This window comes from Melopsittacus undulatus, chromosome 9 (assembly GCF_012275295.1).
Source record: "Melopsittacus undulatus isolate bMelUnd1 chromosome 9, bMelUnd1.mat.Z, whole genome shotgun sequence".
NCBI classification, from domain to species: domain Eukaryota; kingdom Metazoa; phylum Chordata; class Aves; order Psittaciformes; family Psittaculidae; genus Melopsittacus; species Melopsittacus undulatus.
Genome location: NC_047535.1, coordinates 9360537 through 9376598, shown reverse-complemented (window position 1 = coordinate 9376598; position 16062 = coordinate 9360537). Strand labels below are relative to the sequence as shown.

At 46.3% G+C, this 16062-nt stretch overlaps 1 protein-coding gene across 1 annotated transcript; it reads left to right on the top strand.

Moving 5' to 3' along the window:
* Positions 1 to 3248: 3248 nt before the first annotated feature.
* Positions 3249 to 6554, top strand: MEX3B (mex-3 RNA binding family member B). Its single transcript, XM_034066447.1, has 2 exons — positions 3249 to 3722; positions 4669 to 6554. Exons 1-2 carry the CDS (start codon positions 3467 to 3469, stop codon positions 6084 to 6086), a joined length of 1674 nt encoding a protein of 557 aa, XP_033922338.1. The 5' UTR covers positions 3249 to 3466; the 3' UTR covers positions 6087 to 6554.
* Positions 6555 to 16062: the final 9508 nt, after the last annotated feature.

Below are 16062 nucleotides of genomic sequence, written 5' to 3'. Positions count from 1 at the left end.
TGTATGTACACACAGTAAGCTCACTGCCCCAAAGACCTTACACTTTAATTAAATAAAGGTTGGAGGAAGGAAGTTTTATTACCTCTGTCACAAATGGGAAATGATAACAGAGAGAACCTAAAAGGACTGAGAATTACACTCCTCCTGCAACGAGTCCTGTATTTGCCTGTAATATATCCTCCCTTCCTGCTTTTGTTAAGCTGCTGTAAATTGGTAGGTAGATGGCTGCTCTCTCCCTCTGAGAGGGAGTTTACTATAATGCTGCGTATGTTTCGAGGTTTTATGTAATGAAAGGCATTATGTAGATAGATAATGCTTTAATTTAGATCTGATTAAGTTGTTCTGGAGAAATACTTCTGTGGAGTAGATAGATCCATATGAATCTTGTGTGCACTGCTTGTTGCCATATGAGCACACTATTGCATAGATTCTGTGTTCCCAGGGGGGCGTGCATGTTTTAAGGCACACCAGTAGAACTATTTTTATTGTTGTTATTATTATTATTATTCCCTGTAGTTTTCTAAAATAGTAAAAAAGCAATAGCCCTCAAGATGCTGGACCATTCCACAGGATTCATGGGAGGCTTGACACACCAGTGCCCGCTTAGTCTCCCAGAAATGCATCTCTTTCTCACCCTGCCCCTGGGAAGTGCCGTGCTTATTCTGAAACACATTTTAAACATTTTCAGTTTGACCTTTTGGCTTAACATTAAAAAAATAAAGCTAGATCTTCATGAAATCTTGTTTTGAGAAAATTTTCCCAATCTAGGCACATAAACCTGAAGATAACTTGCTTTCCTTTTTCCCCTTAGTCAGTACCTGAATGTTCAGTACAGTGGTCTTGGGCAGAAACACAATCATAATTTAAAGCAGATGAGGTGGGGAGGGAGAAAAAAGGGTGTAATATAAATCAGGAGAATAACGAAAACAAAGAACAGGTAAAATCCAAGCACAACTCAGACACCCTCCTCGTATCTTTGCATGTCAGTATTGACGGCCTTTGTTGTTGGACTTCACCAACAGCAATCCTCTACACTGACAGTCTCTCCCTCCCCTCTGTCCTGTCCTGCCCCTGTCTGGTAAATGGGTAAAGTTATTTTCTATCTCACAGACTTTAGAGTCCTTGAGTTAAAAAGGCTGCAAAGCAGCAGACTTTTCATTTGCATTTTATTTAACAATAAACAGCATTATTTTTATTGCTGTCAAAGGCTCTGTCCATCTGCTTTTTCTCTGTTTAAAAAAAAGATGATCAATGCTGAAAATAATTAAGAGCCTTCTAGTTCCTTGAGCACTCAGAAGTAATCTCTTGTTTACCCCCTATGGAAGTGGAGTGTAAATGTATAAAATAAGTAATCTTTTAGATGTTAAACCACTGAACTTCTTCGGTTGATGAGACAAGCCAAGCACTTGGGAAAGCACATCACCAGTGTATACCCTTACTAGCAAACACTGGAGCTTTGTTATAAAACATGCAAACATCCTGAGGAAGTGCCAGTAATTTGCAATAAACACTGTGTGTAAACAATTACCTGTGACTTGTTACACTTGTTTGTACAGGCAGCTGGCTTACACAGATCTGTGGGCACTTGTAAACGTCTGTGCCTTCCAAACTTGATCCTGAAAAACAATTACTTAGTGTTTGATTTCTGAAGTAAGAAGTTAAGTCTTTTGTATCTCGCAGCTGGCAAGGACTAAGTGTGGATGCTTAGAGGGACGTGGACAAAAGCTGGAGAAGTAAAACGTGATGGTCGCGTTTTTGAGAACGGTGAAAACACTTTCATGTCTTGTCACCCGACTAAAGGAAGGTTTTTGTGACAAGGTACTTGATGGGAAAACTGGTTTTACTGGTTGAGTCCTGTGGTGTCAGAGAGATGAAAGTGGTTTGGTCAAGCAAGGTCCAAGAAGGGGCAAGGGTGATTTATTTTCTCGTGGTGCAACAAGATGGATGTAAGGATTTGCTAGCGCAGTTAGGCGTGATGCATGCTCTCCCTTTGGACCCTGAAGCGCTGATGCTACACGGCTGGGGGCAGCCGGGGAGTGCAGGATCTGCCAGTCACGGCGCATCCTGCAACCCACCGGGTCTCCGCGCCCGATCCCTATGCAGGGCAGCCTAAAGAGCGGCGGCACCTCCGGCCTCCCGCTCCAGGTGCTGCCCCCAGGGAAGAGCAGGGGGCACCTCCGTAGCCGTTGCCATCCTGCCTCTCAGGGCACCACGGCTCCCGTTGTCCTGTCCCCCCCGCGGACAGCGGCTCCCGCTGTCCTGCCGCAGGGGAAAGCCCAGGGGAGGGCCCCGGGGCCGTGCGAGGAAGCCGGGGCCGGGCCCCTCGGGTCCTGGCCGCGCCGGCCGCGGCGCTGCGCGCGCGCAGTGCGCAGCGCGGGGGAAGGGTGCGCAGGCGCAGGGCGCGCCCCGGCGGCGGGCGGGAGCCGCTAAGGGGGATGTGCGCTCCCGGTGCAGCCGCCGACCCGCGGGGTCCGGGAGGGACGGTCCGGGGCGCGCAGCCCGCCCGGGGCCCGGCTCCACCGAGTGCGGAGGGCTCCGGTGCCGGCAGCGGGCTCCTCCCGAGGCAGGCGACACACAAAGGACCGCGGTGCCCGCCCATCTCGGCACACGCCCCCCTGCCAAACACAAAATAACCACCCGAAAGAGCCCAACCCCCCCCAACCCTTCCTCCTGCCGGCGCTGTGCCGGGAGCGGACGGGGAAGCAATACCCGGCCGGCGAGGAGACGGGCAGCACGGAGAGGCCCGGGGCTCGCAACCGGGCTGCGGAGCCCGGTATTGTTTCGGCATCCGACAACAAAGAGCGGAGCCGGGCCGGGGTGCGGGGGGGTGTGGGGGGGTCAGCGCCGGCCCCTCCGCGCCGCGCCCGGCCAATGGCGGCGGTGCGGGGCTGTCAGCGATCGCGGGTGCGCTGCGGGCCCCCCCCCGCTCCCCCCGTCCCTCCGCCCTCCGCCCGCCTCTCCGGAGCCGTCTGGCTGCAGCAGCGCCTCAGACAGAGGAGGGGAGAGAAGGGAAAAAAAACGCTGAGTGAGTGGAGTGGAGCCTGGGAGGGGCTCCTTAAAGAAACGCTGCCGTCGCTTGGCATTGTGGCCGGCGAGGAACTCGAGGGGGGGAAGCCATCGGAGCTCCTCTCGCTATCCTCTTCCCACCCCCCCACCCCACCCCCAGCCGACAAAAAAAAAAAAAAGGAAAAAAAAGCAAACAACAAAAAAAAACCTATGGGGGGGGAACCGTGGGGGGGGTCCTGAGAACATTTTATAAACCGGATTGCACTGAGCGGAGGGGGAAAAAAAGGAAAAAAAAAGATACAAAATATACAAGCAAAAGGCAACAACTCCCCGGTCTCCAGCAGTTGCCCACCCTCCCTTCCCTTCTCTCCTGCTGGCCATCTGCCTTGGGTTTTCCTTTGTGTCTGATCTTTTACTACTGAGCCGAGCGCAGGAGGAGGGTGCAGCGCTCGCAGGGACTATGCCCAGCTCGCTTTTCGCAGACATGGAGAGGAACGGGAGCGGCGGCGGCGGCGGTGGCGGTGGTGGCGGGGGAGAGACCCTGGATGACCAAAGAGCCCTCCAGATCGCCCTGGATCAGCTCTCCCTGCTGGGGCTGGACAACGACGAGACGGGCTCCATTTACGACAGCGAGCCTCGGAAAAAGAGCGTGAACATGACCGAGTGCGTTCCGGTGCCCAGCTCGGAGCATGTCGCGGAGATAGTGGGGAGACAAGGTGGGTGACGGACGGACGGACGGACTGCATGCCTCCCGGGGGTGCGGGCCAGCGGGGCTCCCCGCCGCGCTGCCGGGCGAGCGGTTCAGCTGTCGCACTGGCCGTGCCCGGGCGAGCTGCAGCCGTCCTGTGGTGGCCAGCGCCGGCTTCACCAGACAAAGAAAGTGCAGCAGTGATGTTCCCGAGGAGCGTTATGCATCAGTTTCGGGATGCACTTTCAGCTGCCGGGAGGGAAAAGGAAAATGGAAACAAACAAAAAAAAAGAACAACCGCGATAATAATAAAAATTCGCTCCTTTCCTCCGGCTGCAAAAGTTAAGATTTGCAAGAGGAAACGGGAGGAAAATGGGAGCCTCGATGCTTCCTCCCCCCAAACTTAGAAATCGTGGATTATTTTTAAGGAAGAGAAATGGAGTGGGGAAGTGGAACAATGGGATTGGAATAAAGCATCCGCAGTGGGGAATGTGGCTCATTCCGTACAGCCGCTGCTCCTCACCTTCCTAAGAACTGATTTTATTTTTCCGAGAGGAAAGTGCTGAGCAGGAATGCAGACTGGCGGGTGTCTTGGTTTGTTAGGGCTGCTTGCATTTTATTTTATTTTATTCTGGTCGTGCAGTTTTTCTGCACGCTCCTTTTTGTGTTGCCATTCCTGTGAACTGCACGTTGGTAGTTTTGGGGCAGTTTGCATGGCAGATGTATTGGTGGCCACTTGCGATGCCTTTGGGTGTGTGCCAGGGCTGTGGGCTGACATTACTTTACACTGTGACTGGATGACTGGACGAGATGCCAGCGATCACCTGGGGTAGGGGGCAATGTGTTTCGGGTGGGTGTGTTTCTTCTCCCCTCCTTAGCTGCACCCAAATAATGGGTTGTAACCGGTTCTCCCCCACCACCTCCCCTTCCTCCCCCTCCCCTTCGCCCTCCATCTCCCGCATCTCTGTTCCCAGGTTGTAAAATCAAAGCTCTGCGGGCAAAGACCAACACCTACATCAAGACCCCAGTTCGCGGGGAGGAGCCGCTCTTTGTTGTGACGGGCAGAAAGGAAGATGTGGCCATGGCCCGCAGGGAGATCATCTCAGCGGCCGAGCACTTCTCCATGATCAGAGCATCACGGAACAAGAACACAGCCCTGAATGGCACCGTCCCCGGCCCCCCAAACCTGCCCGGCCAAACCACCATCCAGGTGCGGGTGCCTTATCGCGTGGTGGGCTTGGTTGTGGGGCCCAAGGGGGCCACCATCAAGCGCATCCAGCAGCAGACGCACACCTACATTGTGACCCCGAGCCGGGACAAGGAGCCAGTCTTTGAGGTGACGGGCATGCCCGAGAATGTGGACCGGGCCCGGGAGGAGATCGAGGCGCACATCGCTATGCGCACAGGCGGCATCATCGAGCTGACGGACGAGAACGACTTCCACGCCAACGGCACGGATGTGGGCTTCGAGCTAAACGGCACGGGCAGCCTCTGGAGCAAGCCCACACCACCCAGCATCACGCCCACCCCAGGCCGCAAGCCCTTCTGCAACTACCGCAACGACAGCTCCAGCTCGCTGGGCAGCGCCTCCACCGACTCCTACTTCGGCGGCGGCACGGGGGGGGGCGGCGGCGCCCGCCTGGCCGATTACAGCCCCCCGAGCCCGGCGCTGAGCTTCACCCACAACGGTAACAACAACAACAACAGCGGCAGTGCCAACGGCTACGTGTACGGCGGCGGCGGCGGCGACGTGCTCTCCTCCCCGGACTGCTGCTCCGAGCTGCCGTTCGACTCACCGCCCGGCTTCGACCTGGCGCCCGCCCCTCCGCCGGGGGCCGCGCTCCTCTGGCCGCAGTTCGAGCGCGGCCCCGCCGCGCCCCCCTCGCCCGCGCCCTCACCCGCCACCGCCTTCCCGGGCGCCGCGCCCGCCAATGCCAACCTGGCGCTGCTGGTGAGCGGCCCCCGGCGCGGCGGCGGAGCCCCGCCCCCGGCGCGGCTCTCCCCGCCCCTGCACGGCGGCGCGGCGGGGCCCGAGCACCCGCTTGCGCGGCGGGTGCGCAGCGACCCCGGCGGGCGGCTGCTGGCCGGCTCCTACCCGCTGTACGGCAACGGGCTGGGAGCGCACCTGCCGGGGCTGCCCTCCGACTCGTCCGGCTCCTCCTCCTCCTCGTCCAGCTCCTCGTCCAGCTCCTCCTGCTCCTCGTCCGGCGTGCGGCGGAAGGGCAGCCGCGACTGCTCGGTGTGCTTCGAGAGCGAGGTGATCGCGGCGCTGGTGCCCTGCGGCCACAACCTCTTCTGCATGGAGTGCGCCAACCGCATCTGCGAGAAGACGGAGCCGCAGTGCCCCGTCTGCCACAGCGCCGTCACCCAGGCCATCCGCATCTTCTCCTGAGGGCCGGGAAGAGCAGGGCAGGGCCGGGCTGACCCGGTCGCACCGGGGCCCGCGAAGGGGGTGCGGGCTGCGAGCGAGGCGCGGCCGAGGGAGGGCGGGGGGTGGTGGTGGTGACAGCGGGTGCATGCTATAAATAATAACGGGCGACTCCATTCTAGTGCTAGGCTAGTTTTTACACTGTACTTTAATACGAAGCTTCCAAAACTCCCCCTTTTTTATAAACAAACAAAAGAAAAAAACATAGAAAAAAAATACTGAAAGTAGAAGATGCTTATGATGATGACAATGGTGTGTGGACTGTTAGTAAACCGTGCTGGTAGTTCCTAGGATGCTTATTATGAAATAATTAAATCTATGGGTGGATACTTTTCTGAATGTTCTTGAAAGGGCAAGAAGTTCCTGTGAAAAAACCATGATACTGCAGCTTTATCAAAGTTTAAAAAAGAAAAAAAAAAAGAAACCCACAAACTGTAACATATCTCTTATATATATTAAAAACGTTTAAAGGTTTTAAAGATAAATTGCATTAATACAGATTGAAGTATTTTATTCTTTTTTGACTTGAAAAATTATATTTCATATTGCAAAGATGTTTACAAGTATTTTAATTTAAGTTCAGTGAACTTTTTGTAGCTGGGTTAAATCTTTTTTATTTTAGTATGGCCTTATGGCAAAGAACACTGTATTATTTTAATATCACACAATTGTGAACGGAATTACAAACCATAAAATGTGTAATGCTTTGAACAGTATTCTGTTGGGATGGAGATTTTATAGGTTCAGAAAAAAAATCTTTTAGATCTGCTTCACCCAGCATATTTTCTATTCAGTGATATAAAGCATATTTTATTCTATATTATTACAAAAATGGAAATGTATAAACATATGTCAAAAGGAACTGTTGAAGCTTTCTAACATTTGTATAAATAGAATTCAGTGGAAATTACAAAAATTCTGTTGCACCACTATAGTTTTAGTATTTCTATTTTAATACATTTGTTTACCACTTGTTTATGTATATGTAGGTGACGTTACTTGAGCTTAAATGTACTTTACTGAGCAAAGTTTAAAAACAAAGTATATTTTATTTTATGATAAAGGGCCTTTAACCTCATGGTCAAATACTAATATTATATTTGCTGAGACAAGATTTGAAATTGTATCAAGAGTTTTATTTTTCTGACATTTAAAGTTCTACATAATAAAAGTAAAACTTAAGTAATGGTGCTACTTCATGTTTTTTTAAGTATTTCTATATAAATAAAATAAAATATTACAGAAAAAAAAAATAAGTGCTCTGTGTCATGATTTGATGTGATGTGCTGAGAGTTTCTTCTGGAATATTTCATTCCCTGCTTGTAGCACTGAAACATGTTGGGAGTTCAAACTCTCTCATGTTAATGTTGCTGGAACTCCTTAGCTTGTGAAGGCTTCCAGAAGAATCCTGCCAGCGATTCAGCAATCATACCTTAGAGCATGTTTTTAAGGGAAAAAAATGACTTGTGTTTTTGTAATGTGTGGTACATTGCTGAGGTTATTCCACATCTAAAAATATGATTTTTTTTCCTCAGAATTTTTAGTCATGAAAAATACTTGGTGGTGTGTGAATTGTTAACTTTAAGTAAAGCCTGTGTAAGAAGCAGAACTGGCAGCTTTGGGGTGTACAGGCTGCTGTAGCAGGGGTGGCTCTGCTGTTGACTGTGTTCTGTAAAACTCATGCCTGGGGACCTCGCAACACTGCCCAGACTTGGTGTTTAGTTCTACAGTGGAGCCAGGGCTTCAGCTGCCTTCCTGAGTGCTTGGAAGTGCTGCTTGGTATTTGATGGTTGTGGTTCAGGTAATTGGTGTTGACAAGCTTATTTGAATACAAAATTTATTGCTGGTATAAAGTTTGTTTGCTTTTTGATGGTGCCTGCAGTGGTATTTGGGCAAAGGAAGTACAGAGAGCTTGTTAGCTTTCTGACTAACGAGCCTACGAACCCACCAGGCAAACCCCACAATATTTTTGTTGCCGATTGTAGTCAATGTGTTTGAATGAACTTGCTGGATAGAGCGTGTCAGAGCATATTTCAGGAGGTAGCTGCAGATCACTTTAAATGTTGGTTTTGTGAGTGTGCCGGTGCACTTCTCAGCAGGAGAGTGCAAACAACAAAACAAGCCCTAAACTGTAGCGTATTTCATATGTCCTACTTTGTGCTTAGCAGTGTGTGCCAGAGCTGCTCTGCTCCGATCTCCTTTATGGACTCCAGAGCTGCTGGTTGGGTGGGAAAGGGGAGGAGGGAGGATGCGGCAGGGGATGATGGGATCTCTTTGTTTGATTTGATCTGATTTTTGCTTCTTTCATTGAACTGTGATTGTGGTATCATCTGATTTATAGAGTTAAAATCCCTCACTTGAGTGTTGCATTTGTGTCAGGAAGCTTGTCATTTTGAATGATGGATAAAAAAACCCCACCCAGTGCTGTGGAAGAGAATCCAGAGAGTGGCAGAGAAGGTGTGCTTAAATACAGTAGTGGTACAGATACTGACCAAAAAACCCTTGGCAGATTTGGTTACTTCAAAAGGATCGGGAAGTTTAAGTCCACATGTATGTTTTCTTAATGATGAGTGTTTAGGAAATGTACTCAAAATGCGTCAATCAATTTCTTGTTTCAGTGTAAACATCCTGTGCTCTTGTCTGAGATAAGCTGTGAAAATGGGTATGAATAAAAAAGTGGGTTTGATCACTTTGTATTTCCCAAGCTTAGTCAAACCAAAAGGTCAATAGGATGAACAAAAAGTGAAAACTAAATTCTCCTCCCTTTTTTTCCCCCCTTAATGTCCAATGCTTTGTGTCTCCGTGATGTTGACAGCAGTGGTACAGAGGGCTATGAACTGCCGATGTTCCTCTGGAGAACTGCACTTGTGCAGCAGCTTGACAAACGCCATGGACAGGGCGGTGTGACAGGGCATTGCCCAGCACAGTGCTGAGCCCCTCATTAATGTGACCACCTCATTGTCTCTGTTCATCTTGCAGGATTTCACTTGCTGTTTTCTTTACCAAGCTGTGGCTGAAACAAAGACAATCTTCATCTGTGGCTCTGGCTGCCTTTTTAGCCTCTGTATGCTGTTTCACCCTCTTTGTATGCTCCAATGCTCCACGTGCAAGTCATTTTAGAGATGGGAAGATGGGCTGCAGTGCCTTAAAAACTGATTGTATTCATTTCTCTTTGGGAATTATTTTGCCTGCAGAGGGATTGGTCTGGATTTGGTGTCCAATGATGCTTTTGCCTGGTGGCAGCGGCAGAGCCAGCCCTTTGCAGCCCAGCACGCTGGTGGCATCAGCAGCATCCACCCGCGGCAGTTCTGATGTAGGCCTGGTGTGTTCCCCTCTTTTGGTAGGTTTTCAGAGGTGTGCTGGCACATGCAGGGTCCATTGTGCTATGTCTTATCCTGGGTTAGAGTGATGTGCCCCAGACCCAAATCTGTTCTTGGTGGGTGTGGTGTTGAATCCCTTGTCTTTAGCTGGTAGAGATGTGTGTAGGAATGAGCAGGCTACACATTTGTGCTGCACCCCAGATTTATGCTGCAGGTCAGTCCCTCAGACCGCAGAGGCCATAAATCAACGGAGAATTTGTCCCAGGGTCTGGGGCCATATGGTGTACGGGAGCAGGAGAGGGATGCCCGCGCGGAAGGAGAATAAAGGCCTGTATTTGGTGCAGGAATATTTCAAAGCCTGAGGAAGGGGCAAAGTTCAGTTTCTAATTGAGTGCTTTGAAACATATAGATGTATATGGTCAATGTTTATCTTCCAGAACAAAGATCACTTTGTTTTGCCAAATGTTTGTGTGTTGGTGCTGAAAACTGCTCCACAAGAGGCTCTGTGGCAGTGCTCAGGGGTGCAGATGCCCCCGTCACATGTGCCCAGCTTGGCCCTGCTGCCCAGCCTGCTGCTTGGAGGGATCTGCGAGGACCTGCACCTTCTGGGCGTTTTCCTGCCTTTGTTAATGTATGTGTGTGGTTCCCAGTGCGTATACACATCATTATCTCCAACAAGGATACATTTACACTTGTAAGAATTATTACTACCAAGTCCTGAGCTTAATTATTCCTCTGTCCATATCTTGTACTCCACAGAATTTGCATAACAATCAGACATCAAAGCCAGAGCCCTTCAGTGGAAGAAAAGCCTTTCCACTATATTATTTTAATAAAATAAATTATAATGATCAATTTAATCTAAATTTACTCTTTAGATATTTTTCCTGCAAATCAATTGAAATAAGACTTAAAAGCAAATTTTGAATTTAGTAGTAAGAATCTAGTACAGTAAGGTATTTAAATTAAATTGCTTTTTGTTTGATGTTTCTCACTCCTCTCTACCCCTCACCCATCTTTTTTTGACTCCATTCTCCTTGTCTTGCCATTTTGGAAATAGAACTGTCCCTGAAGTAAATGGGAATTCTGCTGCTGGAAGAGCACATTGCTGAGTGTTGTGTTTAACTGATCTACAAATAGCAAAAAGTAATTATTCACCCTGCCTCTGCTTATTTGTGTTTCCTGTACCTGTTGCCTCTCTAGTAGAGACGTTTTAATTGGAGAACAAAGACCATTTTAAAGCTAAGGTAGTTAAGGGATGCCTCAGTCTGTATGATCATTTGAATTCGTGATTTACCTTTTCACACTAATCAACCTGTCAAATGCCAAGGGGCCTGGGTTTGCAGGTAAAGAAGTGCTTTATCCCATGGTGGGTGATGTGGGAAGAGACTCATAACTGCTGTGTTCTTTTGCTTTGTTCTCAGAAAAAGTATATATAGATATATATATATATGTGACCATATATTTAACATATACTTGCGTACACAGATGACTACTTAAAATTGTCCAGAAAATCATGGATTATAAAGTCTTTCCTTTTCCAGTGCATTAAACACACTTTAATACCAGAAAACTTTTATTGTAGTTTTATTACTTGATATTAAGGATTTTAATGAAGCTTTCACAGTTGGATATGTAAATTAATTACATCTCATCTAATTTCTAACTTTGATTAAAATGTAAAAAGCTTATTCTGTCTTAGTTTTGGTGAATTAGGTTCTATCATGATGTACTTGTATAGTGATGAAATTGTATCAAAAACACTTAAGCATTTGGTATATGTATTATTCTTTAATGTTATATGTACACCTATAGCATGTGCAATTCTGACTGTGCCCTAGATATTTACCTGCATATATATACAATAATGTGAATACCATAGAGCCTGATCTATAAGGTTTGTGCAGTCCTGGTAAATAGTCTCTATCATGGAATATTGACTTTTTTTGCTTTAGAATCGTAGAATGGTTTGGATTGGAAAGGACCTTAAGATCATCCAGTTCCAACCCCCTGCATGGACACCTCACCATAGACCATACCCCTCAAGGCTCTGTCCAGCCTGGCTTTGAACACTTCCAAGGACAGCCCATCCACAATTTCCTTGGGCAGCCTGTTCCAGTGCCTCATCAATCTCACAATAAATAATTTCTTCCTTAAATCTCCCCAGTTTAAATTTAAACCCATTACCCCTTGTCCTATCACTACAATCACTGAGGAAGTATCCTTCTTCAGCATCCTTGTAGGCCCCTTCAGATAGTGGAAGGCTGCTATGAGGTCTCCACAGAGTCTTCTCCAGGCTGACCAGCCCCAGTGCTCTCAATTTCACAACCTGCCCTCATATTGGAGGTGCTCCAGCTCTAACCACCTACCCCCCCTCCCATCATCCTCCTACTACTACTTAAGGAGCATCAGGTGTGGTTGCAGGAATTACTTGAATTCATTGCAGGCTGTTTTTTTTCTGGGGTTTGAGCTCCATGAAACCAATAGCAGAAGTTCCCCTTGATTGGGAATTAATTTGGCCCATAAATTAAAGTCTGGGAAGTAAGGTTTGTTTGCATATAAAATCTTACCTAAGGCACACAGCTAATATTTCTCCTTAGCAAACTCCTTAATGTGGGTTTGTTATTTGTTTGGGGTTTTTTTGTAGGAAATATTTTGTCATACCTTTTGTAGCAACTTATAGAAGGTTATTGGCTAAGAAAATCAGTCAGTTAATATGTTCACGCTAAATGTGTCTTACACCTTTATCACTACTTTAGCTTAGATTGATTAGCTGTCTCGAGAAATTTATAGCCTTTGATAAGATTGCACCAAGAGAAGTTTCTTGTTAGTTACAAATGGAGAACAAAAGGAGATTTTTTTTGATGTTACTCGTTACTGGTTTTCCACTTGTGGTGGAGATGAAATACAGTAAAATGCTTTTTCCTCTCATGTGTAAGGGCTCTTCTGCCTTTCATACCTGGTAGAATTGTGTGCCCACTCTACATTAGTATGAATGGCAATTGCCTTGTAAGTATGACTGCTGTGAAGGGGTGAATAGCCTGTCGTTTCCTATTTTGTCCTTTGTCTTTATGTTTTATTCACTTTTACCCTCCACAAAAGAGCCATAATTCAGACCTGAGAAAATGGTAGCATGCTCCAGATCTAGTGACAGGTTTTATTTGCTTTTGATGTTCTTTATATTTTGATGGGTGTACTAAACAGTAGAAACTAATGAAAGGGAAAGTTCAACGAAAGCATGATCTAGAAACAGTGGGTTTGATAGAGTCACAAAAGTTCCTGATACACATTGGGAAATTATTTTCACAATTTAACTGCAAAGGGTGAGTAAATCACCTCGAGTTAGAACAAAACAGGAATGTTTTTCAGGAGCTTCAGTTCTGCTACTGAGTCACTGTATCATCTCAGCTAATTAATTTTACCTTTTACATGCTTCAGGATTTCCATCTGTGAATGAACTAATGACACCTACTTACAGGCAGTATTGTGAAGATTATTAATTGACATTATTGAAGAATCTTGAGTTTGAAGTCCTGATGTAAGTACAAATATTATTACTGATACTTTGTAATCAATCAGTTCACAGTAGCCAGCATGTGGGAATCATTGGTCTAGAGCAAACAAACACAGAACTACATTGTATTTGAAGTCTATGCTTGTTTTTTTTCCCAGATACCAGGTTTTACACGTTATTTGAACAATCTCCCTTCCTCCTGTTGTACACACTGGTGTGGTAGCCTTGATGTGGGAGAAATATGAGATCCCAGTGTTATACCTAGGTCCCTGCTAGCCTTTGTCGAGGGTACAGAAAGGCAACTTGGTCTAGCAATTATCCTGCTTCCTCTGGTGTAACATTGCTAACACCTTAACATGTGTTGGCCTTTTTTAATGAACACTAAAACGTTATTGTTATAAAGAAGCATACAGCACTGATCGAGTAATCCCTGCGCATTTTGCTGGCTGTTACTGGAGAGAGCTTTTTCTGGATGAAGGCAGATGGGAGGAGTGATGTCTTACGTCACAAAGCGTCGGAAGGGAATTGATGTTGTGAAATTGTTTGTAATTTCTATGGATAATAAGATCTATTCTTACTACTCATGGCTGGGATGCTGTTTGCATAATATGAGTACAGCTGTGCAGGTCTCAGGCCACATGTTTTAAAATGGCAGGAATATCTGAAAACAGTGGAATTTGAGCCTCACTGTAATTAAATACCAGGAAATGTAACTCTTTTTTCCGTAATGTTGAATGTACAGTTGACAATAAGGTGAGTGTAGTTGCTGTCTGTATCACTTTGTAAAGACTGATGACATTCCTGAATGACTCGATGCACTTGTTGTTGTTGGAAATCTAAGTCACAAGATATTTTTATTGGAAATATTTGCAACTGTTGTGCAAGTGCAGGGGGGAGGTTTAAAGCTTCATAAACATATTTCTTTCTCCTTATGTCACTTACTTAAAAAAAAAGAAAGGCAGTCACATGCAATTATGAAACTGCTTTGTGTTTGACACAGTTGAAGATGATTTCAGGCCACAAAAACGTAAGTTTCTGTGAGTAATTTGAATTTAAACCCCACTCTGCCAGAAAACATCCTCAGTCTTTGGAGTCACATGGTTCTTGGAAAGCTCTTTCTTGCCTGTGCAGGAGGTCAGCCTTTCAAGGAGAGAGTCTGTGCACAAACGTGCAGCGCTGCTAATGAGAGGAATTTCACACTTCTCCTGGACCCTAGCTCTGTGTTCATCTGCTGACTGCTGCCTCTGAAGCCTTTTGGTATTAGATGCTATAATGAATGCTGGGCCATTACTGAGCTGGTGTAGCAAACCGCTGGAACTCTAGCTAAAGAGATGCTTCCAGAAGGCAGGGTCACCCCTCTGTGAAAATAAAAAGTAATTAAAAGTGGGGTCAGCTGTTTGTCTCTGGCAACATGGCTGCCCTTCCTTTCCCCAGTGGTGATTTTCAAGCCAAATGACCCTTTCATCATCACTCTGGCTTAGCAGCAAAGTTGTCTGTCACTAATAGCAGGCTTCACTTCTTTCCCAGCTAACTGGTAGTCAGACTGCCAAAGAATGGCCTATCCAGAATCAGGATATGCTCAATGCACCATCCGCTGGTGGTGTTCCCATCAGCCTAATTATATGACTTTTGGGTCAGACAATGTCTCATTGTGTGGCCTTTGTCAGCTATGGGATGCCTAATGCTGCATGAATGTCTAATGCAGAGTTTGATGGCTATGATTGAAGCTGCAGTTCCATGCTGGAATTGAAAACATCCGTGTAGTTTCCTTAGAAAACCAGGTCAATGGTGCTTCCATAAAGCATTAGCCCCAGGGAAAGCTGTTGGTTGCACATTGCCTGTACAAATCCATGCAGGGTGAGCAGTTTACATTGAGTTACTCTTTCAGGTAAATCACAATTAAGGAGTCAGATTGATTTAGTCTTTAGTGACCTATTTCAGAATCTGAATTTATGGCAGGCATCATCCATCATCCATTTATCTCCACCTTTTCTTCTATTTTGTGCATTTAAGAACACTTGTGTTCTTAATGTATCTTACAAACATTGCAAATACAATGAATATCGCTTTGTATCATTAGGCTGAAAAAAATCACTTTATGCTTTCTTTGACTGTAAAATTTTAGGTGGAACTATCCTATCTTTACAACACTTCCTGTAAAACCTGCCTTTTTTACAGACAAAAGCAAGGTATGAATGTAAAAGGCAATTCATTGTAGATGAAGGCTGTAATATGCTTGTTTCAAAGGAGATGGTATAACTAATTATGTTTTAACTGAATCTCTAACGTCAACAGCTGTTTTTAAGGGATCTTTTTAAGCTACATTTATTTTTAGTATTGTTTAAGATTGTATTTCTTTGCATGCATCTCCTTTCATGCATTATTGCCCTTTAAAAAGTTTTCCCTTTCAAAGTGCCAACTAACGCTGGCATATATTGAAGTCTAAGCATTGCTAAAATTCATGTTTTAGGATGCTGGCTGTGGCTTTTCCAAGCAAAGAGAGCAAAAGACATGACACAACCAAAATGCCCTTTGTTCCTTTTTTACTCCCAGAAGTAAAAAGTTCGAGCTCCAAACCCCAGATTGCTGAGGCCAGTTTTTAGCTGACAGTGGTTTATGTTGGCTGGCTGTTATCAGTTCCTTTACAGTGCAGCTGCTAATTACAGTAATAGCACAACTATCTCTTTAGAGTGAGTAAGCCACACCGATTTAATCCTTTCCCCACTAGGTCAGCAACAACATCAGTGAGTAGCCTTTAATTTGTAGGGGAGATAAAAAATCTAACCCCTTTCCGCATGAGAAAACTTAACCAAACTTAGGGTTTCATGTTTCAGGGCTTGGTCCTTTTGAGTTTCCTGGAACTCCTGTCAGCCCATAAAGCTTCAGGTGTTACTGTGGCTTCTTAGTGTTCTGGGTTTGTCATTTACAACTTGGATCCAGCAGTAGAGAGGAAGGAAACAAAGAGTCTCTACTTAGCTTGTAGAAAGATGGAAACCCTTTAATGTGAATCTCCAGAGCCTGATGTGTCCCAGCTGCTGAAGGACTTCATGGTGAGTTGTATGTTGAGCATTAGGGTCAGGGCCACACCAAGTCATCTCCTGGCTGG

Coding starts and splice junctions, on each gene's coding strand:
- MEX3B (XM_034066447.1), top strand. CDS start 3,467: ATGCCCAGCTCGCTTTTCGCAGACATGGAGAGGAACGGGAGCGGCGGC. Junction 3,723..4,668: donor GGAGATAGTGGGGAGACAAG/GTGGGTGACGGA, acceptor CTCTGTTCCCAG/GTTGTAAAATCAAAGCTCTG.